This window comes from Malus domestica, chromosome 15 (assembly GCF_042453785.1).
Source record: "Malus domestica chromosome 15, GDT2T_hap1".
Classification (NCBI taxonomy): Eukaryota; Viridiplantae; Streptophyta; class Magnoliopsida; order Rosales; family Rosaceae; genus Malus; species Malus domestica.
In genome coordinates this window covers 2,336,740-2,363,837 of record NC_091675.1, presented here as the reverse complement: position 1 = coordinate 2,363,837, position 27,098 = coordinate 2,336,740, and the positions used below count along the sequence as shown (strand labels likewise).

General features: G+C 35.0%; 2 protein-coding genes across 8 annotated transcripts; one reads left to right on the top strand and one right to left on the bottom strand.

The window, feature by feature from the left end:
- Nucleotides 1-17,146: 17,146 nt before the first annotated feature.
- On the top strand, nt 17,147-19,720 carry LOC103441505 (xanthotoxin 5-hydroxylase CYP82C4-like). The gene is made up of 2 exons (XM_008380187.4): nt 17,147-18,167; nt 18,957-19,720. Exons 1-2 carry the CDS (start codon nt 17,202-17,204, stop codon nt 19,578-19,580), a joined length of 1,590 nt encoding a protein of 529 aa, XP_008378409.1. The 5' UTR covers nt 17,147-17,201; the 3' UTR covers nt 19,581-19,720.
- LOC139187474 (BEACH domain-containing protein C2-like) lies at nt 18,884-26,355 on the bottom strand. 7 transcript variants are annotated; one of them, XM_070813958.1, is made up of 10 exons: nt 26,192-26,332; nt 25,924-26,030; nt 25,642-25,735; nt 25,433-25,546; nt 23,826-23,903; nt 23,404-23,495; nt 23,250-23,310; nt 23,017-23,105; nt 21,564-21,690; nt 18,884-20,430 (listed from the first exon to the last, which is right to left on the bottom strand). In XM_070813958.1, the coding sequence occupies exons 1-5, from the start codon at nt 26,258-26,260 to the stop codon at nt 23,901-23,903; spliced, it is 387 nt and encodes a 128-aa protein (XP_070670059.1). In that variant the 5' UTR covers nt 26,261-26,332; the 3' UTR covers nt 18,884-20,430; nt 21,564-21,690; nt 23,017-23,105; nt 23,250-23,310; nt 23,404-23,495; nt 23,826-23,900. The 7 variants fall into 7 exon arrangements, 6 of the variants coding, with proteins under 6 accessions (XP_070670059.1, XP_070670058.1, XP_070670061.1 ...); XM_070813957.1 differs by having other exon boundaries at nt 18,884-19,589; XM_070813960.1 differs by having other exon boundaries at nt 18,884-19,560.
- Nucleotides 26,356-27,098: the final 743 nt, after the last annotated feature.

Here is a 27,098-nt window from a genome sequence, read left to right as displayed (position 1 = left end):
CCTCTCTGGCGCAAACCAAATGCACTTTTAAGGGCCTTTGTTGAGCACTACTACGTATGCCAACGGTGCGGCCATGGCTAATCTATACCAGGAAAGCTCAATATTGAGCTTCGAAGGTCAGAAGATCCAAGGAAGGCTCTTAGGTATATTTGTTTCAATACAAAATGGAATGTATATTTGATTTGATTTAGCTAATCTATGATTTGGTTAACCTATACCAAGAAGGCTCAATGTTGAGCCTTGAAGGTTAGAAGATCCAAGGATCACGAAAGCATCATGGCCAAGCTTACTAGCCTCCCCTTCCAGCAGTGCCAGCACTACTGTGATTTTGGATTTTGTGATCGAGGTTTAGTCGATCTGCTGGAAACTTGATTTGGTTTGAAAAATAGTTAGTGCGTAGTTTATGAAATAGTGACAATATTGGTTTATAAAATAGTGATAATACTAGTGTTTGGTTTGAAAAATAGTCAGTGCTTAGTTTACAAAATGGGAACTTTAACGAAAAGCACCTAGTACTGTTCACTTTAACGAAAAATCACATTTTTACACTAAAAAGTCAATCCTGGTACTATTCACTTTACCCTTTATTTTGTCCTTATCATTAAAACTCAAAGTTTTCAAGCTCTTTTCATTAGTTTTCCTTTACAAAATAGCAACCGTACTAGTTTACGAAATAGTGATAATACTAGTATTTGGTTTGAAAATTAGTTTGTGCTTAGTTTACGAAATAGTGATAGTATTGTTACTTGGTTTAATAAATAGTCTATTTAGTTTACAAAATAGTGATTGTGCTAGTGTTAGGTTTAAGAAATAATTAGTGTTTAGTTTACAAGGTGTTCGGTTTAAGAAATAGTCATTGTTTAGTTTGCAAAATAGTAATAGTACTAGCGTTCATTTTAAGAAATAGTCAGTATTTAGTATATGAAATAGTCAGTGTTCAGTTCAAGAAGTAATGACAATATTAGTGTTCATTTTAAAATATAGTCAATGTTTAGTTTAAGAAATATTGTTCAATTTAAGAAGTAGCCAATGTTCAGTTTAAGATGAAGTGTTCGGTTTAAGTAGTCAATGTTCAGTTTAAGATATAGTGTTCGATTTAAGAAGTAGTCAATGTTCTGTTTAAGAAATAGTGATAGTATTAATGTTTATATAACTGAATAATGAAAATTTTCTTTATTTTTGATCTTGCAATATTATTACTTAGTTTGTTCTAAAACAATTGAAAGAATGGAACTTTAACAAAAAAACTCCCGGTATTGTTCATTTTAATGAAAAATTGCATTTTTACACTAAAAAGTCAATCCTTGTACTGTTTACTTTATCATTTATTTTGTTCTCATCGTTAAAATTCAAAGTTTTCAAGTTTTTTTCATTAGTTTTCATTTGAAAAAAAAAAGTCAAATAATAAAATAAAAAATAAATTGTTTATGAAGTGAGGTGAAAGGAGAGAGAAGAGTGGGGAGAAGTGAAAAAAAAAACGTTGATGTGGATGGATGAGGTGAAAGGAGTGAGAAAAAATGATGGGAATATATGAAAGAGGGAGAGAGAGAAAGAGGTTGAACGGTTAAGTGAGGAAGAGAGTGTATGTATGTAATGTGACATGAGGTCCCGCTTGTCAGTGTATGTTTTTTTATTTTGTTATTATGTAAAATTTTTGTCATTTTCATTAAAATTTGAACCCTTTTTATTAAAGTTTAAGCCATTTTATTAAGTAAATTAAATAGATGGTTTTTGGTTAATTAAAAGTTTTAAGAAGCCATTTTCATTAAAACTCCATTTTTATAATCCTCGTGTTCCTAAAATACCCTCATAGAATGTAACGTGCATTTGGTTTGACTTATGATTAAAATTAATTGTTGCTTTGTATTGTTTTCAATGCAATTAAATGTCAACTAACCTCTATTATTTGATTAGGCTTCTTTTCTCATATTTTTTTACCAACAATCACCAAAGGGTAATATAAATAAAAATATTATGGTGTTTTCCGTTTGAAACATAGACAAATAATTTGTGTCAAAAAATTATATAAAATAATGTATCTATTTTTTTCTTTTCATAGGAAATAATTTACTTATCTATATGTTAGTACATATACTTAGAATAGAAATACTGTAAAAATAGTTTACCTGCCCCATAGGTGTGATATTGTAAATAAAAAAATGTATATGATTACTTTGGATATTAAAAGTAAATTATATGAGTATTGTTCATATAGGTAAATTAATAACTACATTAGTGAATTAGTACGTACTATAAAAATGCAGATAAATTAGTTTGTAACAAAAGGAATTAGGTAAATTAGTGAGTTTTAAAAATAGAGGTAAATTAGTTTGTATCAAAAGAATGTAGGTAAATTAGTTTTTGAAGTGTGATATTGTATCAAAAGAATGTAAGTAAATTAGTTTATGAAGTGTAAAAATAGTTTACCTACCCCATAGGTGTGATATTGTAAATAAAAAAAAATGCATATGATTACTTTGGATATTATAAGTAAATTATATGAGTATTGTTCATATAGGTAAATTAATAACTACATTAGTGAATTAGTACGTACTATAAAAATGCAGATAAATTAGCTTGTAACAAAAGGAATTAGGTAAATTAGTGAGTTTTAAAAATAGAGGTAAATTAGTTTGTATCAAAAGAATGTAGGTAAATTAGTTTGTATTAAAAGAATTTAGGTAAATTAATTTATATGTAGATAGATTAGTAGTTATAGATATTATTTATATTTGGAATACGTGGTTTTAAAACAGAAGCTCATTGCTCATTGGCATAATTAAAGGTGAGTAATAATAATATTTATTGACATATTTAGAGCATTGTGGCATAAGTTGTAAGTATTTTATTATAATAGGTCATTTATTTGCCTATATGCTAGACTATTTGAATTTTGGGTTTTATTTGAATGTTTAATATGAGGTGAGTTTTTGTCTAGACAATAAGATTTACAAGAGTTTATATCTAAAGAATCCTAAAAATTTGGTTATATGTGATGTGTGAATTTAATCAACTAGACAAATGAAGATAGCTATGTATGTGTTGACCCTAAAAAACTATCAAACCTATGTGGCGCGCATGCCGAGTAATTAATAAGCTAACTACATCCTGGGGCGTAAAATATGTTGATGTCGCGTTGACTGCGCTGTTGACTTCTTGATCTTGCGACTGCGGCTGAGGAAGGAATACGTCTCAGCCTTCGGGTTCTAGAGCCTGAAGACAAGGCTGCTAGTTCTGCAAAGTTTAATATCAAATTCGACTTGCAATGTGCCGAACGTAGTAACCTGTAACACCTCACTTCGCCGAGAAGGCTAATGAAATGACCTCTACCAACAAGGACTCGAAAATCCTTGTCGACCAATACTTGGATAAATAACCAATTGGTCTCGAAGCAGTGTTGTTCATCCAAACTGAAGGTGCTTCTTGATCGGCTGATTCTACGGCTCCAATGTTGTTTATCCAAACTTAAGATGTCGTTGATTGCCTTCACAATGTTGTTTATCTAAATTGAAGATGTGTTGACGAAAAAAAGAAAATAAAAATCTCAAGATGTTTGAGAGGTTTGCGCAAGGTAATTTGTGTGTTGAATTAGAGGGACTCTTTTCGATGCACAAAGTCTTGTATTTATAGGGTTGGTATTTGCTTGGCACGGTCTGATGGTGTTCAACTGCAACTCAAACTCTGAGAAGAAAGACTGATCTGTATCTATCCTTCCCATTCGTGACTTTTCAAACAAAATAAAAACCTATCTAGGCTTATCACATCATATTAGAAGCCTAGTCCACCTAGGCTTCTTATCTCATCATCAAAACTCCATCAATGGCCTTTAAACACATCTGACAACATCCACCACCCTTTAAAAAAGCTTAGCCTACCTAGGCTTCTTATCTCATCATTATCCAAGACCATCAAATCCTAAGCTATGCCACGTGATAAGAGTCCTAGGTCGATATTTTTCCAACAACCATCCTAAAAATCACTTTCATATTTTGTTATCTAATTATGATTTGACAACCACTAAGATTTTCACAATATAAGGGCGAAACGATTTCAATTTGAGTGTATTTTTACAAAGATGATCAATGAATGGTGTAGAAATGCTAAGGAGATTCTCTCAAAAATGGGACTCTTCATGGATTTTCCGCTACCTCATCTTTGTGGCACAATTTTCGTGCCAACATTATAAAACAATGTACTAAAAAGATGAGTTGACGAAGAGTCCATAAAAAATCTCATTTTGAAAGTTGAGGGGGTCTCCTTAGCATGTTTCATGAATGGTGACTTAGAAATGGACAATTCGGAGCACGAAATTTCTTTGTGCAATGTTCGACACAAGGAGCATGAAATTTCTATGTGGAAAGTTCAACACAAGTGGTGAGTGCGGACTACGATACTCTTTCAATCCACCATGACATGTCCCAAAGAATGGAACCCACGGTTTCTAGATCTAATAAATGTTGTCCCGTTTGTTCAAAGAAAATAAATGGTGGCCCAAGAAACTATCATGGATGTCAAATTCAAGATTGAAATAAATGAATCTCAATATATTATACGTACAGTTCAATCCACTATGACAGATAGCCGGATCACCCTTCAAGTGATAAGATCGAATTGTTTTGGGTGGCTATATACACGGACAATTATCTAGTATACTCTTCTTTTTTTTTTTTTTTTTTTTTTTTTTTTGGTTAAAGATGTAATGAAATTTAACTATAATTTTTTTATCATACGTAACATAAACTGATAGACAGCCCTCCAGTTCCCACATAATCTGATTAAAAGGCTGATGTACTGTTTGATGTAGCTCACTTTAATTATGCCACGCTCCCAACTTTACCTAGAGACGCTGTATTTAATTTGTTTGCTTGTATTCGTGACTGCATGCTCCACGCGAAGAATACTGTGCAACATATATATACCACCAAATTTAATTATGTCCTCATCTGCTAAACTGATACTTGTCCAATCACAAATTTATGTCGACATTTGTGGATGTGAGGATGTTAATGGGGCGAGAGAGGGAGCAGAGTGTTAACTACTCTAAAATCTATGAACAATGAAAGAACGAAGAAGAAGCTCTTAGAGAGAGTACGTATAAGAGAATATAAAGTTTTGTATATATTTTCTGATGCCATAAATGGCAGTTTACATTTGGATTTATAGAGTTGAATTGATGAGCTTAATTACAATAATACCCTCATACAACTCTAACCAATCTTACCCTTGTAACTACCTTAACTACCTAGCCACACATTCCAACAGATTATATTTTGTATTATTATATTTTGTATTACTAAGTAACCATATCATCACAAATGACTATGGTTAATACTCCCACCTCAAGCTAAGCTACTAGAGCTTAGATTGACTACAAGACATCTTTTTAATGACACTAAGTCTCTGATTCACTTGTAACAACCTGAGGAAGAGCACCAATATTGAGACTATGGCAGTGTTTACTGAAAATTGGACTGTGAAGGCCTTTGGTGAAGACATCAGCTACTTGTTCTTCAGTGGGAATGTATTGTACCGTGATATCTCATTTCTGCACTCGTTCTTGAATAAAATGATAATTCGTGTCTATATGTTTAATTTTGGAGTGAAACACCGGGAACACAAGGCTAATGTTGACAGATTATCACATTGTAAGTGTGGTGGTACTGAAATGAACTGATGCATATCTTTCAATAAAGATTGAATCCAAAAGACATCTGCTGCACAATGAGCCAAAGCCTTATAGCTGCCTCTGTAGAACTGTGAGATACTATAGATTGGCGTTTAGATTGCCACGAGATTGGATTAAAACCAAGATAAACCATAATATTTATGTCTAATGCCCAATCAGAATCAGAATAAGCTGAAACTGTGAAGTCAGATGACTTTGTATACCTTAACCCACAATGAATGGTTCCCTTTAAGTACCTCAGAATCCTTTTAACCAAATGCATATGTAGCTCAGAGGGTTGTGTCATATATTGACATACAACATTAACAATATGAGCTATATCGGGTCTTGTGAATGTAAGATATATATTGAAATGCCCTTACTAGACTTCTGTACTAAGTTGGATCTTCAACAGGACTTCCTTCAGACACAAGGATTTGAGAGTGAGGCTTCAAAGGAGTTAAGGTTGGTTTGCATGCCTCCATGCCTGCTTTATTCAATAACTCCTTTGTATTCTTCAATTGATTAACAAATACAGATTCATCTACTTGGTATTGAATCTGAAGTCCTAAGAAATATGCCAACTGCCCCATATCTTTTAAATCAAAGACTTCTGCAAGATGATAGATGATATTGGATTTTTGCAGTATTTGACCTTATCAATATTATGTCATCCACATATAAGAGCATGATAATGACATCACCATCATCTTCTTTCACAAATAGACTTGTGTCAGACATTGAAGTTTTAAACCCTAAAGAAGGTAGAAAGCTAGTGAATTTCGAATTCCAGGCTCTTGGAGCCTGTTTAAGGCCATAAAGAGACTTGACTGGCCTGCAGACATGTGTTGGTGTTTTGAATCCACAAAATCTTGTGGTTGTTTCATATAAACCTCATCCTCCAATTCCCCATGTAGAAATGCATTCTTAATGTCTAATTGTCTTAAGCTCTAGTTGTTTTGAACTGCCAATGCAAGGATCAACCTCACAGTGGTGTGTCTAACTACTAGACTAAATGTCTCTGAGTAGTCCAAGCCTTGTTCTTAACTATAACATTGTGTCACTAATCGTGCCTTATGCCTTGCAATTGTCCTATCAGGATTTCTTTTAATCTTATATACCATTTACTCCCAATAACAGTTCTATTATCTGGAGGAGGAACTAATCTCCAAGTTCCTTAAACTGTCAATGCATCAAACTCTTCTTCAATGACATTTTGCCATTGCACTTTTGTAGAGGCTGCTTTAAAATTCTTAGGCTCTGTAACTTCAGTTATATCAGCAATGAAAGAGAATCTAGTACTTATACAATCGAAGTCTGTGAATGCACTAGAATCATGGAAATGTAATGATTGTAACTCTAGTAAAGCAGCTATAAATGATGAGTAGTTTTGTCTTGTAATGCTCATGTCTCCAACCGAGTTTGAATACCATTATTTGTACTTGGAATAGTTGGGTGAGTATGAGATGAAGGAGTAATAAGAAGAATTATCTGGAGTTGTGCAGAGTCAAGGACAGGAAGCAAAGATGTATCTTGATTAACTGTACTTGGAGAAATATTAGGATTAATGGAAGTACGAGTAGATCCCTCAGTATGCACAAAAGAATATGGATAATTGTATTAACATTTGTTCTTTAGCTCTCTTACTAAGTATTATTTTATAAATAAGAAATATTTTTCTTGAATAAGAGCATACATGAAACGAAAAAGATAACCTGACTCATTAATCATGTTTTTTAACAAACAATATTATCTACATTAAGGAAGAAGAGATGAGCTTATCCTCACAATGGGCTAGCAATAATGTGGTTCAAATTCGCTTTTGACGAGAATCGAACCTAAGACATCTCTCTTACATGTGAAGAGAAATACCACTAGACCATAGTATTAAGTGACAACTTATTAATCAAGCTAATTGAACCGTTTGTTTCCTTCATCCATTGATTTAGTACAGAATGCATAGCAATATTATTTAGATACATAAATCTATTATTCAAGAAAGAAAAAAAACAAAGGAAAACTAATGAAAATGACTTGAAAACTTTGAGTTTTAATGATAAGGACAAAATAAAGGGTAAAGTGAATAGTACCAGTATTGACTTTTTAGGGTAAAAATGTGGTTTTTCGTTAAAGTGAACAGTACCGGGTGCTTTTCGTTAAAGTTCCCAAAAAACAATGCACAAATTGGGACAATACTTGGTCAGTACACATTTTTTATTGACTATGATGTGGCTCAATAAAGTTAAAACATGTGTCCCACTTTCCTTAATAAAACTAGCAACCAAACACCCCAGTGTTTAAGGAACAAATGCGTCCAAACATCCCAGTTACTCCTTTCGTCCCCAACATCCTCTCCCCACGTCCGTGTGCCATGGTTGCCATTGTTCTCATCATCACCACTCCATTTCAAACATAAGCACAAACACATACAATAATCTAGCAATAATTTACCCATTTGAAAAACAATATATATATATATATATATATTTCAAATCTAGACAAACAACCAAATTTCACTGTGACCCATTACCAATGACAAAGAATTTAACTAGAACTGGCATCAGGTTCAAAACACCACGCGTATTTATTTACTTTCCAAGTTTTACAAATTTCTTTCCATAAGAGTACAAATTTATAAAATTTGGCCAAATGATCATAAAGATTGACCAGAAATGGTGGTTTATGTTGTTTAAAATTAACAAGGAGGTCCCAAGTTCAAAATACTATGTGTGTTTTTTAACTTTCCAACTTCTACGATTTTTTTTATAAGAGTTTAAATTTATGGAATTTAACTAAATGATCAATAAGTTTAATCATAAACAATGTTTTTGTTGTTTAAAATTAATGAGATGTCCTCATTTCGAAATGTTATGTGCATGTTTACTGTTTTTAGTTTTTACTAATTTCTGTGTAGTCGTTAATTTCTTTTTAATTACTGGCTAGTAGTTATGTGGGTTGCATTTTTTAAACATTCGTTCCAAGTCTAACCTTCAACAAAGAGGAATGTGTAGGCCAAATTTTTAGACCAAATTTGCAAATCATATGACGTATCACCAATAAGTTTAATTTAGTGCTTATTCATTACTTGTACATATCAATTAAAGACTCGAAAATATCATTATATTTTAAGTCCCATATTGACAAGGGATAGTAAATAAGAAAAAATACATCACGATTTATATAAAAACACTTTAAAGGTTCAAATAGAAGAAAAAAAAACTCATCATCTATCTACTTGTAAGCCTGAGAGTTTTTTGGTTCCCTTATGTCGCTACAAAATAAACTATTTTTTTTCGTATTTCTAAATTATTAAGTTTGAAGTGTTTTCCCCTGAGCTTGTCTCAGATTTGGGCTTCATGTCTCTTCTCTCCTTCCCTCCCTCTCCTTTGGTCGTACCTTTCCAAACCCAAACTTCCACCTCCCCTCACTTTTTCCCTCTGCCACCCCTACTCATAATACATCCCCACACCCCATCTTTTGCTCCGATTTACGGGCTCTTGGATGAAAATGATTGCTAGATTCATCTCCCTCCTCCACTTTCCCTTCCCCGACCGGCATACCTGAATTCCCTCGAGGCCAAGCGTTATGCGGCATCGGCCAAAGTAAGCGTGTTTTACATACTCCTTAGCCTCCTTATATCCATGTGTTATTGTGTTTGTATATATTTGCAGGGATTGGTGAATGAAATTTGAATCCGGTGACTATCTCTTGGTTATGCGTTTTCGGTGACGAAATTTGGGTGTGGGGTCCTTTTGGTTACGGGTTTGTTACTTCTGTGCTACAATATCTGGGTCGAATTGACCATTCAGTCGTTTTTTTTAGTGTTTATGCCTCTATGGTTGCTGGCAAGACTTTCGTGGCGGGCGGGGCGCGTTGTGGTTTGTGGTTAGAGATTAGAGATTAAGGTTTTAATTTTTGTTTATTTGATTGGACTGTATTTTTAGGTATTTGTTTCTCCTAATGTGTATTGGGTTATTTTGCCTTTCTTTAGGTTGACGTGTAACCTCCTTTATGCTTAATGAATTGTTCTTTTCGACAAAAAAAATTGGGGACGTAACATAGTACTATGGTGGATGCATGTTGAGTAAAACGTGGTCAGTGAAATTAAGTGACTGTCATATAATTAATCATGAATGCCGTCAGCGTTATGTTGGGATGTTTTCAGCCTGATCTCAACGTAATTATTATTATACTATGATTTTATTAGCAAATTCGTTTGGTTTCCCTTTGAAACTTTAAGGGAACAATAATTTAGGCAATTGTCAAACACAATTTCTTGACTTTAGTTACCCTAAAAGTTGGTTTTGTTGCTAGCCACACAAAAGCAGAAAGAAACAAACGAACCTCCAATTTTGAATTGCTTTTTTTCTGAGCCGTTGCGCTCCTTTAAATTTAGTTCTCTTTTCCCAAATCTTTCAATTTTCAATTTTCCTACATATTATTTTGAATTCATACCGAAAAATCTGGAGAAATCATTTTCGCTTGCCGATGAGGAAATCTGGGAGCGAACCTCTTTTTACTCAGAAAATACACTTGGAACGGGGACAAATAGAGTCTCTGTGGAGATGATGTTTTCTGAATTAAGCACCACTAATATAGACAAAGTCAGTACTATTCACTTTCTTCATCATTGGCAGGACAATTTTAAAGGGTATCAAGTTATGATATCCGGATTATTGGCAGGACTTAATCGTTTCAAATGATTCAAAATAAACTGGACGTTGAACTGCGACGTTTATACGTTGAAGCCTGCAAATTCACCCAACCAAAAAGTTCCATTAAGCATCTCTGCAAAGAAAACGTAAACACACAAATCACCTTTCACAAAAACAAAATAACAGTTTACTTTCCCAAACTAACACTTGAGTCGGAAGCCTGCGTAAAAAGCTCCAGGTCGCTGGGAAAATCAGTGCATAAATCAACAACAAAATGAGAAAGCAGAAAAGCCATGTATTACCAAATATCACCTGTATATCAAAACCAGTTGGAATTTATTTTCAGGTTAGCGGTTAAGTAGGATTTCAAATACTGGACGTAGATAAGCGTGTCCAAGTCATTGCCCAGATACTCGACGACGTCAAAATCTAAGACTGAGTTCAGAGAACCAAAACAGCACTTAGTAACTACAGACAACTGCTCCAACAAAATCCAAAATAAAATCTAAAGAACCCGAAATTCGGGCCTTATCTCACGATTAAACGTATAATTCACCGACACTACAATAAACAAGGGATAAATTTCAAGAACAGCAGGAAACAGAGAAGGAGGGAGTCAAAGGGAACTCGCTGTGATCTTTACGAAGCACTAGGAAGTCTAGGCAAGAGGGCACCAGAACACCAAGTGAATACAACACTGAAAGCTATAAATTTGATATGGCACACCATATTCGATTGAATTTCATGTCATGTCAAATACAATTATACAACCCAACTAAATTGAGAAATCTCAATACGCACTTGCAAACAATAAGATGACGAACTCAGCCGAACCTTGACATTTGAGTCCTAAATAAAGTTAGCCATGTATGAGAGTTCATTTGCCTCATCAGAAGTTAGCAACCAAACACAGAAAGAAAAAGCCTGAAATGTAAGGCTTCGACATGGTAGAACTCTAACAGATGTCGAAGACGGGTCACCAGACCATCATGAAATTCATGTTTCCCTAGATGCAATACCAATGCTTGTGTTATTTTACATGAGATTCTTTTTTCACCGCGACCTAGTTATCGAAAGAAACTGTACAGACCACATTAAATCTGAATGCTTGTATATCTAGATCTAATAACAAAGTAAATAAGATACCAATCATCAAACTATTCTAAAGGAATGACTTGTTGGTTTGTTTCATCAATCATTTCAACACTCCATTAAAATCTAAATACTTTCGTGTACTACATTGTGCGAGATCAAAAACGGTGATCCAAATACTTTGAAATTCTCAGTCTTTTAGTTCTAATTTTCCGCGAGATTAACGAAAGTTTAATTTCTTCCATGCCACGAATCTTCGAATGCCATTCTACGCTCTAGACGACGATGAAGGATCATCATCGTTCTGATCCCACTGAATCGGTTTGGCCGACTTCTGAAAAGGAAATGTATGAGAAGGAGAAGAAGGTATTTTTAAGTTGCCCAACGATGTAATGTGCCTGGGAGCCCATTTCATGTTTAAACTTTGGACTTTGGCCCACAATTTTTATTTTTGGACACCGACAATTCAATTTACATACTTCTCTAGACACCTGTATAAATTGATAATATTTTTACATTATCTATAACTTTTTTAATTAGTCCTACTTAAAAATAAAGAAAAAAAAATTGGCACAACCATCTCAGATTGTCAGTCGATAATCCAACTCAACCCCCTCCCAACCCCTTTATTCTTCTTCTTCCGCCTTTCCTCATTCTTCTGCAGAAGTAGCAAATTCCAGTCCCCATCCAACACATAGCCCATCACCCTCATCAGTTTTATCAAAATTAATGACAAAAGCTATGAAGACCCATTGCATATAGAAATTGATGACAAAAGCTATGAAGACTATTGCATATATAAATTTAACTAACTGAGTAACTTTGAACAAAAAAAATAAAATACTGGTGGTCCCATTTGTATTTGAGTTTTTGCTCATTTTTAATCCAAATACTTTTTCTGTAGTTCTATTTTTCATTGGCATTGTGGAGAGATTTTTTCATGTGGCTAGAATATGGTATACCACATGTCAAAGTATAAGTGGAAATAATTTTTTTTTTTTAAGTCTTCATCCACATGTATTATAACATGTGGCGTATCAATCCTAAAAAATCTAAATACATTAAAAAATTTCTCCTCAAACTGAAACAAATTTAAGGCTTTATGACATGAACCAAAAAGTAATAAATATATAACAATTGTTTAGGGCCTCTTGGCCTGACAAACAAACACGTCCCTTGCCTTGGGCTTTAGACTAGAGAAGCCTCGACCATGTAGCCCCTAATAAATTATTACTGGCCTCTTTGTCACATGCTTGATTTTGTATGTTAAATTAAAGTTTTTTTTGTTTTTTTTTGTTTTTGGTGGTTTTTCACAAAAAAATTAAGATATTTAAGTTTTTGTATTTATATATTTTTTATTAAAAAATGTTTTTGAAAATAATTAGAAGTTAAACATAAACCACCCAATGTCATTAAGTACTACAGTTTGGTGATATTCCTCTTAGCTTAAAAGTGAGAGGTCTTAGGTCTGAATCTCGTGGATGGTGAATTAGATACCAAATTAGGCTGCCTATTATGTGACTTAGCTAAACTCCTCATCCGCCTAGTGTAAAAATATCAATGTACTAAAAAAAAAAAAACATAAACCACCCACTAACATGGGGTTTTGTTATTTTTTTTTTCTTTCTAAAGTTTAAAATTTCAAATTCATTCAAAAAGTTTTAGATTATAAATTCATTCAATATTAATATTTCTCGAATTATTTTAACTCCTTTTAGTTCAATTGTAATTTTGAATAATTCTTTAGGGACAATTTATGGTAGTTTGGATGTTTCACTATTTTGGGGTCCTCCTTTTATATATAGAGATTAGAAAATTAATGAAAAGGATTTTACAAATATTTTTTTTAACCTAATGAAGTTTAACATAAGGATAATACTAGGTAAAACAATTTTTTAGACCAAATATGTAAATTATTTGATGTGTTACCAATATGAAATAAACACGTTAATTAACACTTAAATAACAATTTAATTATCAACAACTATATCTTATAATGAATCATATGTTATGATCGTGTGTGACCCAAATAACTATTACGTTTCTTCCATAGAATAACTGATTCTTAGCACAAGAATTATAAGCTATACATTAGAATCATTATTTTAGTGAATCATATTCATCATTTAAAAGTCTAAAATTGTTGTCAGGCGTTAACTTAAGAATAAAAGAGTGACTGATTGTTAACTTACAAGCACATTTCATCCCGTTTTATTATTTAATTATTTTTTTGGTGTTGTTGTTAGATACTATTTAATTAATATGAATAATAAAAAGAGCCACACAAACTTTAAATACTATTATTCTATTCAAATGCCATATCAAATTCAACTCTATGAGATATCAATAAATGATTTACATGAATCCAATCATACAATCAAGGAGAATCAAATATACTGATTGATATTGTTTTCCAAATATATACTGTCCCTTAAGGTAGAGTGTGAATGTCATGAACATCCTATCTTGCCAGGAAGATATTGAAATGCAGCTTGCCCAAATGGCTTCGTAAATATGTCAGCTAGTTGCTGTCCACTAGGGATGTAAGATTTTGTAATAACTCCTTAGTGTATCCGTTTATGAACAATATGGTAGTCGATTTCTAGGGCATGGTGCACTTATGAAAAACCGGATTAGGGACTATTTGAAAGGCAACTTGACGATCACAATGTAACTTCGCTGGTCCAAGATGATCAACCCGCTAATAGAAACTTCATCCATGTAAGCTCAAATGTGGCAGAAGCTGTTGGGACAATATTTCACTTTAGCCGAGGACTGAGAAACATTGGATTGTTTTTTACTCTTCCAAGACACAAGTGCACTTCCAAGGAATATACAATAACTTGTAACGGACCTTCTCGTAAAGGGACATTGAGCCCAGTCCGCATCACAATAACCTCTCAATGTTTCTCGATTGTTGCATAAATAAACTAAAAATATGAACTAGGTTTTGCACCAAGTAAACAAGCTTCGTCAAGAATGTCTAGGGTATATTTACGCTAAGAGATGGCAATACCTTAGGAAGACCGAGCCACCTCACGCCATGAAAACATTACAAGTGTTCAATATCCTTGATTCGAAAATGAGTTTGAAGGAATTGTTTAAGATCACAAATGGCCACCTCATCATTGCTTGTGGTGATTCTCTATCACACAAAAATGGGGAAAGAAAATCACTATGCATCTTAGTGCCTGAGTAAGCTTGATGACAGATAATAATAGACTCGAAAGTTGGGCATATATAACACCTCGTTGAGTTTAATATGAGGAGTAACTCGTATGGAACCAACTGATTTTATATTAGCTCATCCTCCATTCGGCATCTGAACGAAGTCTAAAATGTAGACAATGATTTCTGTCTAATAAATGAGGTGAATGAAATATATGGTATGTTGTCGCGATATCGATGATCCAATATAAAGTTTTATGTGAGGCAACTTCTGACATATTAGAAGAAGGTGTGATTATACCTGTGGCTTTCGCAAAATGTTGCAGATTACCCGTCAATGTTGCTCTTTTTTAGTATCGTCATAATCTGGTTGTACTCCTCTGTGGTGAATTTTGGGCTGTCGCTGGATGTTGCTTTGTGTTTTCTGTCAACATCCCTGGTGGCCTCAGTGCCTGTCTTAGCATGGTTGGCAGCAGGCTTTTTCTTGTTTGGAGGCTTCACCGTTTTTCTATGGTATTTGTGACCAGGCAGAAAACCATGTAGGAAATAGCATCTTTCAATTGTGTGGTAGTTTTGATCACAATATGAACAGTGAAGAGGTGTTTTCCCTCTTTGTGACTGATGGGCTTGTGTAGCAGGTTCCCTGTTATTTGTTGTATTTACGACATGTGAATTAATGCTTTTATGAATAAGGGATATCTCTACTTACTTTTCTTGTTGAAGAATAAAGGAGTATGATTTTCGAGTGTCTGGAGTGGCTGCATTAGCAAAATTTGTCCACGTATTGCAGCATAGGATTTGTTTAGTTCCATCAGAAATTGCATCACCCTTTCTTTTTCATCTCGATCGTTGATCTTTTTAAATCCCCCACAAGTGCAGGTTGGCGGTTCATTGTAGGATGCTAATTCATCAATAGTGCATTCAGTTTCGTGTAGTAAATTGAGATTGATTGTTGCTCTTGTCTATGTTCGATGATTTCTCTTTTGATCAGATTGATGCGAAAATCTTTTCCTTGTGAGAAGCGATCTCACAGGTCTGCCCAGACATATGTCGCTGATGTGTAAAAGAAACGCTGCTAGCAATGTTATCTAGTGCGGAGTTCAGAATCCAAGCAAGGACCATGTCGTTGCATCTTTGCCATGATGCAAACTGCTTGTCAGTTTCAGATGGAGGTTCAATGGTTCCATCAACCGAACTGAGTTTGTTATTCGCGCTCAAGCTAATATGCCTAGCACGACCCCATGTATTGTAGTTGTCTCTTTGAAGTGTTTAGGAAACAATTATATCCCCAGTCTGATCGGAGGAATGTAAAGTAAAGGGGTTTGAGACATTAGTGGACATCTCTTTTGATTTTGGGTTTTTTGTTGGTTCGACAACAGTGGTGATGTGGGCAATCAAAGTCACCGGAAACGGTGCTTTGATACCATGTTGAAGAGTGCTAATGCTAGGATTAGATACATGGAAGGAATTCTCAATAAATTTCTTTTTATTAATTTTCTTCGGTTTTTTAGCCAAAATGGTCCTTAAGATTGATATAATTCTTCACTTTGATTCTTGAGATTTGAAATCAATAAAAATGGTCCATAACTTTGTCCACCATCAATCATTTTGGTCTTTCCGTGTAAAATCTCTATTAACTAATGATAAAGTGATAAAAATACCTTCAAGTTTTGTCAAATCATTTTGGCACATTGTTTATTAAATTGAGTGTATTTTTTTCATTAGGTCTTTATTTAACATAATTTTTCACGGAATGACGAAAATGATTGATGGTGAACAAACTCAAGGACCACTTCTATTAATTTCAAATATCAGGAACTAAAGTTAGGAGTTATACAAATCTCAAGGACCATTTTGCCTAAAAAGCCATTTTCTTTTACAATGGAATACAAGTTTATACAATACAAATAGTATTCTAGAAAGTCAACTCTATGAGATATCAATACAGGATTTACACAAAGGGTAATGCTAAGGAGACCAAACTTTTAAACTAAATTTGCAAATCAAATGATGTATCACCAATAGAAAATAAGTACGTTAATCAACGTTAAGTAATAATTCAATCATCAATAACCACATTATTTGATTTGTAAATTTGATTTAAAAATTTAGTCTCCCTATGCAATCAAGGAGAAGAAAATAGGATCAGGATCCTCTCCTGAGCAAATGGAGAGGATCCTCCTGACCGGGTCCATCGGACGGTTCAAATGTTATCCAACGCCTATAATTATTATAACTTTTAGTGGAGCCCCCTGTTTGTAGCTGTTGGATAAATTTTGAACGGCCCGATGGACCCGAGGATCCTCTCAATTTGCTCAGGAGAGGATCCTGATCCAATAAAATATACTAAATGATATTCTAATGGTAGCATTCTATAAAGTGATTCTAATTCGTCAACATTCGAGCATTAGTGGTTTTTTTACTAGAAAGTCAGAATTAAGGTTGAAGACTGCCCCAGATAGTAACCAATGCAACAAAAGACTGCTCCAGATAGTAACCAATGCAACAATCGGCATGTTTCATTATGCCTAACCTACTGAAATCCCCAGTGGATTACTTGTATATAAATCAACCTAACAGAGCTTGCTATTTCATTGATTCGTCGCAACATTATTCCAATCATGGATCTTTCTATCCAATTAACAGTCATAAGTTTGTTCGTTTCCCTCATTTTTCTCATTCGCTCATTTCTTAAAAAAAAAGTGCAAGATTCCAAGTCTAGAGAAGCACCGGAACCCGCCGGTGGATGGCCAATCATAGGCCACCTCCACCTTCTAGGAGGCGGAGACCAGCTTCTTTACCGAACACTTGGGGCAATGGCGGACAAGTACGGCCCAGCCTTCAACATCCGCCTCGGCAGCCGCCGAGCTTTTGTAGTGAGCAGCTGGGAAGTAGCAAAAGACTGTTTCACAGTCAACGACAGGGCACTCGCTTCTCGACCCACGACGGTGGCCGCCAAGCACATGGGCTACAACTATGCCGTGTTCGGCTTCGCGCCCTACAGCCCATTTTGGCGGGAGATGAGAAAAATCGCAACGCTCGAGCTCCTCTCGAATCGAAGGCTGGATATGCTCAGACATGTCAGGACGTCAGAACTCGACATGGGCATAAAAGAACTGTACAGTTTGTGGGTCCAAAACGGAGGTTTACGACCTGCCGTTGTCGAGCTCAATCACTGGTTGGAGGAGCTGACGCTTAACGTGGTGGTTAGGATGGTGGCGGGAAAGCGTTATTTTGGCGCGTCGGCGAAATGCGAAGATGGGGACGAGGCGAGAAGGTGTCAGAAGGCGATTGGACAGTTTTTTCATCTGATCGGGATTTTTGTGGTGGCAGATGCACTGCCGTTTCTTTGGTGGTTGGATTTGCAGGGGCACGAAAAGGCGATGAAGAAGACGGCGAAAGAGTTAGATGGAATACTCGGAGGGTGGCTGGAGGAGCACCGCCAGAGGAGAGGAGCTTCTCATGGTGAGGCGGAGGATGAAGGAGGTGATGAGGATTTCATTGATGTCATGTTGTCTCTTGAGGAGGAAGGGCAGCTTTCAAATTTTCAGTATAGTTCAGATACTAGCATCAAGTCTACCTGTCTGGTATGGTTTCTGTCTTTTTTTTTTTAAATCTAGAGAAGCATGACACTATTGGTACCGTTTAGAGATAGTTTTTAAAATACGCTATGAGGTATGTACTAATGCAGTTGCTTGCAAACAGGAAAGAAAATTTTAATTTTTTTATCACATTACTACGTAAATTTTGAGAGGTATGTACTAATGCAGTTGCTTGCAAACAGGAAAGAAAATTTTAATTTTTTTCACATTACTACGTAAATTTTGAAAGCTCTAAAGAATTTAGGATTCTAAGGACTGGGAGATGAAAACTGTCTCAATTCGAAATTGGGCGGGATAATATGATTGGGACCGGTGTGTTTGGTTGCCATTTAGAAGTGTGGCATGCCACTCAGTACTACGGTCTGATGGTATTATTCTTCAATTGTAAGTGAGATGTCTTAAGTTTGAATCTCGTGGTTAGTGAATTCGATACCAAATTAGATTGCCGATTGTGTAGTTTAGCCGAATTCTCCCTCCTCTTAGTGTAAAATATATCGTTGTACTAAAGAAAAAAAAAATGTGGTACACACTTACCACGTAGGCTATTAACTGATGGTGACCCGAGATTTTAGATCATGTTTAAGTGTAACCTAAATATTATGATATAAATCTCGCTCTATTTGCACACAATGAACTACATACTTTAGTACTTATTTAATTACAAATTCACGTTATTAGATTCGGAAGTAATGAACTCATACTTTTTAATGTTCAAAATTGATTATTTGTCATTTAATTACTTTAATTCAAACAAATTAAACATGGAAATTGTAGGCGCTTATACTTGGTGGGAGTGACACGACAGCAGGAACTCTTACATGGGCAATCTCATTACTCTTAAACAATCCCGATGCCATGAAAATGGCACAAGAAGAGCTAGACCTCCACGTCGGCACAGAAAGACAGGTTGAAGAATCCGACATCACAAACTTGGTATATCTCCAAGCCATAATCAAGGAAACTCTGCGTCTGTACCCGGCTGGGCCCCTTTTGGGACCGAGAGAAGCTCTGGAAGACTGTACCGTAGCAGGGTACCGCGTGCCAGCCGGCACCCGGCTAGTGGTCAATGTGTGGAAGATTCAAAGGGATCCAAGGGTTTGGGAGAACCCATCTGCTTTTGTTCCTGAGAGGTTCTTGGAAAGCCATAGCCATGTCGACGTCAGAGGGCAACAATTTAATCTGATGCCGTTTGGCTTTGGCAGACGGTCGTGCCCTGGTGTGTCGTTTGCCATGCAGGTTCTTCACCTAACGCTTGCCCGACTGCTGCACGGGTTTAAGATTGAAACGGCGTCGGGTCAGTCTGTTGATTTGACTGAGAGTCCTGGTTTAACCATTCCGAAAGCAACTCCGTTGGAAGTTCTCCTCAGCCCACGTCTACCTAGTGAACTCTATCTCTAGTCAAAGTGTCTGAACAACAATAAAACTTGAACTGCTTAATTTGTCGGTTAATTAAGGAGGTTTAAACGGCTTTTATTTTGATGTAAGGTGTATCTTTTCTTCCTGTCATGCTACAAGCTATTGAGAGAGGAGAAATTGAATCCAGTAGTGTGGTATGTGGTATGATATTTTAGTGAATACTAGAAATTAGGCCTGCGCGTTGCCGCAGGAACCAGCTGTTTCAAGCGTAATCGGATGAATAAAACACATTTAAGTTGAATAAATTCAACACAATTATGAACAAACAAAGGAATAAATGAGTGAATAGATCAATAAGATAAGCAGTTTTGTTTTTATACATTCAAGTGAGCTGACATATAAACACATTGTACAATGAGTAGGAAGAAACTGAACGTTTTGATTAGGAAAAGATGGTTACCCAAGAAGTTTTGTTTCCTTAAGAAATAGAACAAACATGTAGTTCACACATCTAATATGTGTCCTACAGTGTAGGCAGCCATTTAAACTGGTAATTAAAAACAGAAAGTGTTGAGGACTTGTTCAAGTAGCTAATTTTGTAACCACAACTGTTCAAACGCAAAAATAAGCAGGAGGTCTGTTTCCATACGAAACTGAAGAAACAGAAGCAAGCTGCAGTTCACACATATTTTGCCCTTGCAGTTAAGATGGCAAAACATATGCCCTGCAGCCTACATACCTCACTTAGCAATTAGCAAAACACAGAAAAAGCGGTGTTTGAGCAGGTAAGTCGTCAAGCACAGATGTTCAAACAAAAAAATATGCAACATGGTGTGCAATATTCGATGACTGAGAGCGTGGCTGTTCACTTTTTCTGAGGACATCTTCGACACTATAGCAAAAAACATAAATCATAATGTAACAAAGGCAGCCATTATGGACGCTATTCAGGCATGCGTTGATACTCATAACTGTGTTCACTTATCCATATTATATTTGAATATGAATGAGGATAAATGGTTGATATTCATAACTGTGTTCACTTATCCATAATAAAATTTAAAATGATGAAACTTTTAATTACCAATAAACCAATAATGAATACTGATTATTGAAAACAAATAATGCAAAAATACCAGTCAATCTATTAAATAAAACCAACCCATACTCTGACAACAAAAAAGGTAAAACTACATAAGTTAAAGGTCAGTCCTTTGCAAAACCAACAATTGCATATAGCAAAAAATGAAATAAAAACAAAATCTAACAACCCAAAAATATGTATGTATGCAGTAGCAATCATGCAAGAGTTTATTCATCGGCTAAAATTCGAAATTTCTGATTGACCAATTACACCATTTCTATAAAATTTCAGTTATGGCATTAGTATTGAGCAAAATTAATATGTCAGAACAGAAACAATTTCTTACATATGTCAACAATCCATAAAAAGGGGTCCTTATTCAACAATAAATATTTTTTTTATACCAAAAACAAAGCAATGAAATAAATGTTTTACTTTGAAATTTCAAATAGACTTAGTTCGGACATTAACAATTTCCATGGAATTTCTCTTGGGTTTACATAGAGAGCAAAGCGAGAGAGCTCTCCAGATTTTGAGCAAAATCCCCCAAAACTACGATTAAATAGCATAGCTTCAGCTGGGATACATGTAAACAAATTCAAAGCTCAAGACCTGAAACTGAGCTCAAAAACTGGAAATCTCACTTTAATTAAGCATTTTTTCAGATCTTTACAGCTTAAATATGCATGATAACAAAAAAGAAGCATCCTTTCTTGACCAATCGGACACTAACAGAAAAGCCCTAATTCATATTATTCAGATTACAAATACACAGGCGACCAAATAGCTAATAAAGCTAGACACTTTGACCCCAATCCAACACAAAAATTGTTGTGGTTATACATGCGATACCTGCCTAAAATATCAACAATTCCAAATTAAAATGGAAAATGAAATGAAGCAACATAGATTGAATACAATTTGGGGAAATATTATCTCACCTGGAGCTCCGAATTGGGCCGAATCCATTAGGTTTGGGGGGAGAGGAACACGGAGCTACTATGAGAGAGAGAGAGAGAGAGAGCATGCGTTGTCCTTTTCCTCTATACAGCCACTGGACTGCAGTTCCTTCACAAAAAATTATATGCATGTGTTAGTTTTTCAAGTTGTAGTCTTGCAATCAACTTAATAAGCATAAGTTCAAACATTAAACGAATATAAAATGATATATGTACTAAAAAAATGTTCCATTTTTACATGAACAACTAAGCAAAAGCATTATTACAACTAAGCATTATTACAACCAAGAATCTAAGTTCATAACCAACAACCAATCATCAAGAACAAACCCCATCAGGCCCGAACCCAAATACAAATGCCACTAACATAATCACCCAAAATTCACTACAACAAACACAAAACCCACCAAAAAATTATCTTCATAAAAAATGCCACCAAAAACCTATTAAGCCCAGTCAGTCGATTAAGAACCTATTTGACTAATTCCAACTCAGCATATAGTTAGATTGTAGTTCAGGAAAAGATTATTGCCCAATAAACAGGTAGAATCAAAGTATGAATATATTCAGTATGAGTACATTCAGTTAATATTACAGTATCTTCATTTAAGCAAAATCCCCCTAAATTTGGCATCCACTGTTTTCATACATTCATAAATTCATTGCTAACAACAAAATATAATGAAAAAATAAAAAAAAATAAGGTCAAAAATGGACCAACAGGACCTCTTGCATTCAAAATTTTGAACCAAAGTCAAAAAAATTGATATTTTGGATTTCCAATTTCATATCATTTCAAGAAAAGATCAAAAAACTAAATTTTTAACATTCCCAAAAACTGAAAATCCAATCTTTGGGGGAAATCCATGAGAGCATGCACTTGTATCAGTCAAAATATATTCCTTACGTCAACAAATTGGATTAACCTATGGAGCTAATTATTATGTAATTACACATCTAGAGCTATCAGCTATAGCGAATCTTTTATCTTCAACCTTAAATATTACTCCCTTAATTAGTGCTTCTTTTCAGATCACAACATTGGATACGATTAATTAGGTGCTACATCGACTGTGACTTGTGAGGACCACTATGCTAATAAATTCTACAATACAATTTGAAGATCTAATTGCAACAACTCAAAACCCTAGCAAAACGATCAATCAAATCAAGAAAGAGACCTTGAGCGAGGATCATTTTTCCTTGAATATGAATCCGCATCATGTACTCAACTACGATATAAATCCCCATAAATCCATTTTTGGAAAGTACTAAAACACCGAAAACAAATATATGTGTGCACATAAATAAATAAATAAATAAATATATATATATATATATATATATCAGTATGAATATGAGGCATTGAATGGTAAATTGGATGAGGAAGTCTAAATAGACCAGTGGTGGCGAGTGGTGAGGATGAGCTTCATACCGACGCCATGTTCTTGGGCTGCTTTCAGAACCTTCTCAGATTTAATTAGATCCACAACCGCTGCTTTTTTGATACTCTCGCCAATAATTCTAATCACCAATACATAGTTATATTTTCTCTGAGTCGTATAGCAACACTCATGGGGTAATAGCCAATGAACATTGATACAAAACTTGAATTAGACAGGTATAATATTATTCTCCTTAAAAGAAGAACTATTTGTAAGATCATACCTTTGACTTTGGTTGGGAGTGTGCTCTCGGTTACTTTCGCATTGGATTTTGCGGCCAATTTCTATGAAAAGTGAAATATATTGCTTAAAGCGATTACATATATATGGCTATTAAATTAAAACAAAAAGAGGTCGGGGGGTTTGTTAATGGATACCTCTCTTTTATCGGCGCTTTCATCATTTCTCAAGCTAGTAGATGATGGAGCGGCCTTAGCAGTATGTTAGATACCATTAACTGATCCCCATGCTAACAATTTCAGTAAAATGAAATGCCCAATTAGTACTAAATATCTCATGTTAAGCAGAACAAATGAATCATATAATGCATATAAATACAACAACCCAGAATTATGATGTTATACTCTTCATCCACATCAACTTATTATGAAAAAAATGCATCTTATTGCAATGCACCAACAAATACTCAATCAACATAACTGAATCTACACAATCATATAGTATCAATGCTTTCGTTCTCTACTAATTAATCAATGCAACATTTCAATTTTCCTTTCCTCATATATGGTAAGTATCCAAAGTCATACCATCCCAATTCCACATAAGATAGTACACAAACCTTCAGAGAGATGCCAGCGGATAGCCGAAAGCTGGGTTTCGTGTTACAGCAACGACACCTTCCACTGTTCATGAATCACTGCAAAACAACACAAAGTTCTTATGCCTACACTACATTTACTAAATCAATTCAAAATGGTCCTTACAGTAAAAAAAAATTGCTCTATAAGTAACACATGGTGTCAACTATATCGAATGTCATTATTATGTGAGAAAAAATAAAAACCCAGAAATTAAAAGAAATAACGCGGAAATTCCAGATCAAAGTGACAACTGAAGACGCCCAAAAATACCAATTTGGGAAATCATGAGAGCAAGGATCAACTGAGAACTCACTGAAATCGAATCAAATGGTGAGAACGAAAGAAATATTATACAATAAATACAGAAACAGAATTTCCTACAACAAATAATAAGATTCCAGAGTCGCACCAATGGAAACGTAAATCACCATATATAAGTAGACAAAGTTTCTAGTAATATATACAAAAACCTCTAAAAAAATCTACCTAAACTCAAAAAGGAGCAATTCCATTTCCTTACATGGTGCGACACACAGTGGGTTTCACAGCTATTAATCAAAATACACAACATGAAAGCCTGTTTGAGTTAGAACACTATAATGTGAAATCCACACAGTGGGTTTCACCAAGGTCCACATATCCAATCCAAACTACATAGCTAATATTCAATAACATGTCCAATCTTTAAGCACATTTACCAAACAGATTTAGAACATTATAGAATCTACTTAGTAGCAGAAGCAAACACCAGGAAATTATGAAGAAGCACATAATTGAGCATAGTGAAACCAAAAAATTCGAATGATGGTTTTAACAAAGCAAACGGAAAACAAAACAATAAACAATGATTTTCAAACAGGCATAACCTGTTGAATTAGAGGAAAAAACTGAAAACCCATACCCTTCCATACATCCCTCTGTCATTTTGTCCTCACTGACCCTGTGCACTAACCCATTAATTAACCCCAAAAAATGCACACAACCATGCTTTCTCTTCTCCCTCTCTCTATCTCTATCTCCCTGTCCACATCTCTTTCTAAAATGATAAATCCCCCAAAACCGGACCTAACATACTAAACAATTCGAAAATCTAAGCTACCATTAAAGAATATAATTTAAAAAACAAACTTGTCTTTGGATTTGCGGCATGCATCGCAAGATTTGGCACACCCCACTTTCAGTAAGGTTTGTTCATGACCCTACCCCTGTCTCCCTGAAATCCTGACGACCCATACGGTCTTCTCTGACCATACCCACTCTCCCACTTGTGAAATCCATCTGCAGCAACAGTGTCGAGACCTCTCTCTCTCTCTCTCTCTCGCAAACCCTCCATCCCCGAAACCCTAGTTGAACGACAGCAAATGATACCTACCCGGTTACCCCCCATCTCGCCCAAAACTGGTAGGACAAAATTGCCCTTCCTAACTTTTACATTATAGAACAACGCAGCAAAAACTCAAGCAAGAAAATGAACACATACCAGTGATTATTCCCAATGTAATATGTTAGATTGGATAATTTCCAGAAATAAAATAAACATTCCGAAAGGTTCAGCTAAGTTTCTTGTTTCTCCAAAGAACGTTACCTGTACATGAAGAACATCTGTTAATGGCAACCTCTTCAAGTGAGGGAAGGTAAGCAGTTGGGATGCCGTTTGCCCAAAGTATGCAATCTGGTCCCGTGTTGCACGATGTTGTACCTGATTTTGGCACAGAGGAAAAAAGAATGTACTGAAAAAAATTATAAAACAATAATGGAAAAAATCATACAGATGCCAACATAAATTATACTTACTGGGTCTGAGATCTTATGAATATCCAGTGTCCCTTCATAGGTAATGTAAAAGAAATTTTTTTTTTTTATAGCTTCTTTGCCACGCTGCTTATACCTGTATATTCCAATTTATTAATGAATATAACAGTTTCAAAAATGAAACATTCAAAGTTGATATAGTCTAGAGTTGTGATGAACTTATAAAAGAAAAAGTTAAAAACAAAATGAAATGAAAGAAAAAGAGGTAGATACAAACCAAAAATAAACTAAAATTAGAAATCTCCAAAGTCCAAAGAAACCTACCCGAATATGAGATCAATCCATTCATGCAAATGCGTAGATGCATGCTCACTTTCAAGAGCCCAGGTTGTTGAAATACCAGCCACAACAATCTTACCATCAACCTCGTCCTGCAAGGAAATGAAGTTAAACTTAAAACAGATCATTCTGGGAACACATGTAACCTAAAAAATGTTATGCATTAAACTTGTGCTTCCAAGCATATATTATAGATGACTTGTCATGGATGCTCTTCTTATATTAAAGAAACCATCATTATTGTTGCGTACACCTTAAGCTGTGATAGTAGCATATATACAGCCCGATAAGCAGGGTCTTCTGTGCTTTCCACGATAAACATAAACTCTAAGGGACCACCATAGAGAGAAGTGACCTGTTTTCGTTAATTAAACACCTTGGATACAAATTCAACCTATTAAATCAGTTAGCAGGAGGATTTTGAACACTTCACCAGATAAGACATCCCTACCGTGCAAATACAGAAATTTAGACATGCCCACCAAAAGAAAATATAGCTTGACTATGTTAATCTAATATCACAAAGATATTGAGTTTCCAAGTCTCAGACCCAATAGAGTGTAATTTAAACTTCTCATGAAGAAAAACCTAATTTTCAACTCAAAAATAATACAAAAACATGATTGGATTTGACCACTCTCATTCCAAATGTTCTAGCGTAGCCCTTGACTCAAGGGCTCACCAAATGGGTTTTTGATTTCTAATTGAAATTAGAAGCCTAAGTAATGTTTGATGGCATATTGAATCATCAAGAGCAGGATTCATATGTCCCCTTCCTTGCACAGAACCTAAATATGATCGAAAAAGAATAATGAAAACCTAAACAATTACAGAGGAACTGATGGGTTTATACATCAGCAAGAGGAAGAAAAAAACAACATTCCTTCCCGACACCACCTCAACCCCTCGCGTTGTCCCCATCACCTCGATCCGATCGAATCATAAAGGCTCGGCCCAAAATTCGAACCCCAGTTTTCTTGAAAGCAAAAACCAAATCAAATCCGGCAACCAAACACAAATTCTTCCAAAAAAAAAAATATTTCAACAACCAAAACCCATTAACGATTTAATCATATACGAAAGAAAAATCTAAACACAGAATCACAAATTAACAACTGAAAACCCAAAAAAAAAAAAAAAAAAAAACTGACCTTAAAACA

Coding starts and splice junctions, on each gene's coding strand:
- LOC139187474 (XM_070813958.1), bottom strand. CDS start 26,260: ATGTTTATCGTGGAAAGCACAGAAGACCCTGCTTATCGGGCTGTATAT. Junction 25,736..25,923: donor TGGATTGATCTCATATTCGG/GTAGGTTTCTTT, acceptor TGGAATATACAG/GTATAAGCAGCGTGGCAAAG. Junction 25,547..25,641: donor TTCATAAGATCTCAGACCCA/GTAAGTATAATT, acceptor TGCCAAAATCAG/GTACAACATCGTGCAACACG.
- LOC103441505 (XM_008380187.4), top strand. CDS start 17,202: ATGGATCTTTCTATCCAATTAACAGTCATAAGTTTGTTCGTTTCCCTC. Junction 18,168..18,956: donor GCATCAAGTCTACCTGTCTG/GTATGGTTTCTG, acceptor TGGAAATTGTAG/GCGCTTATACTTGGTGGGAG.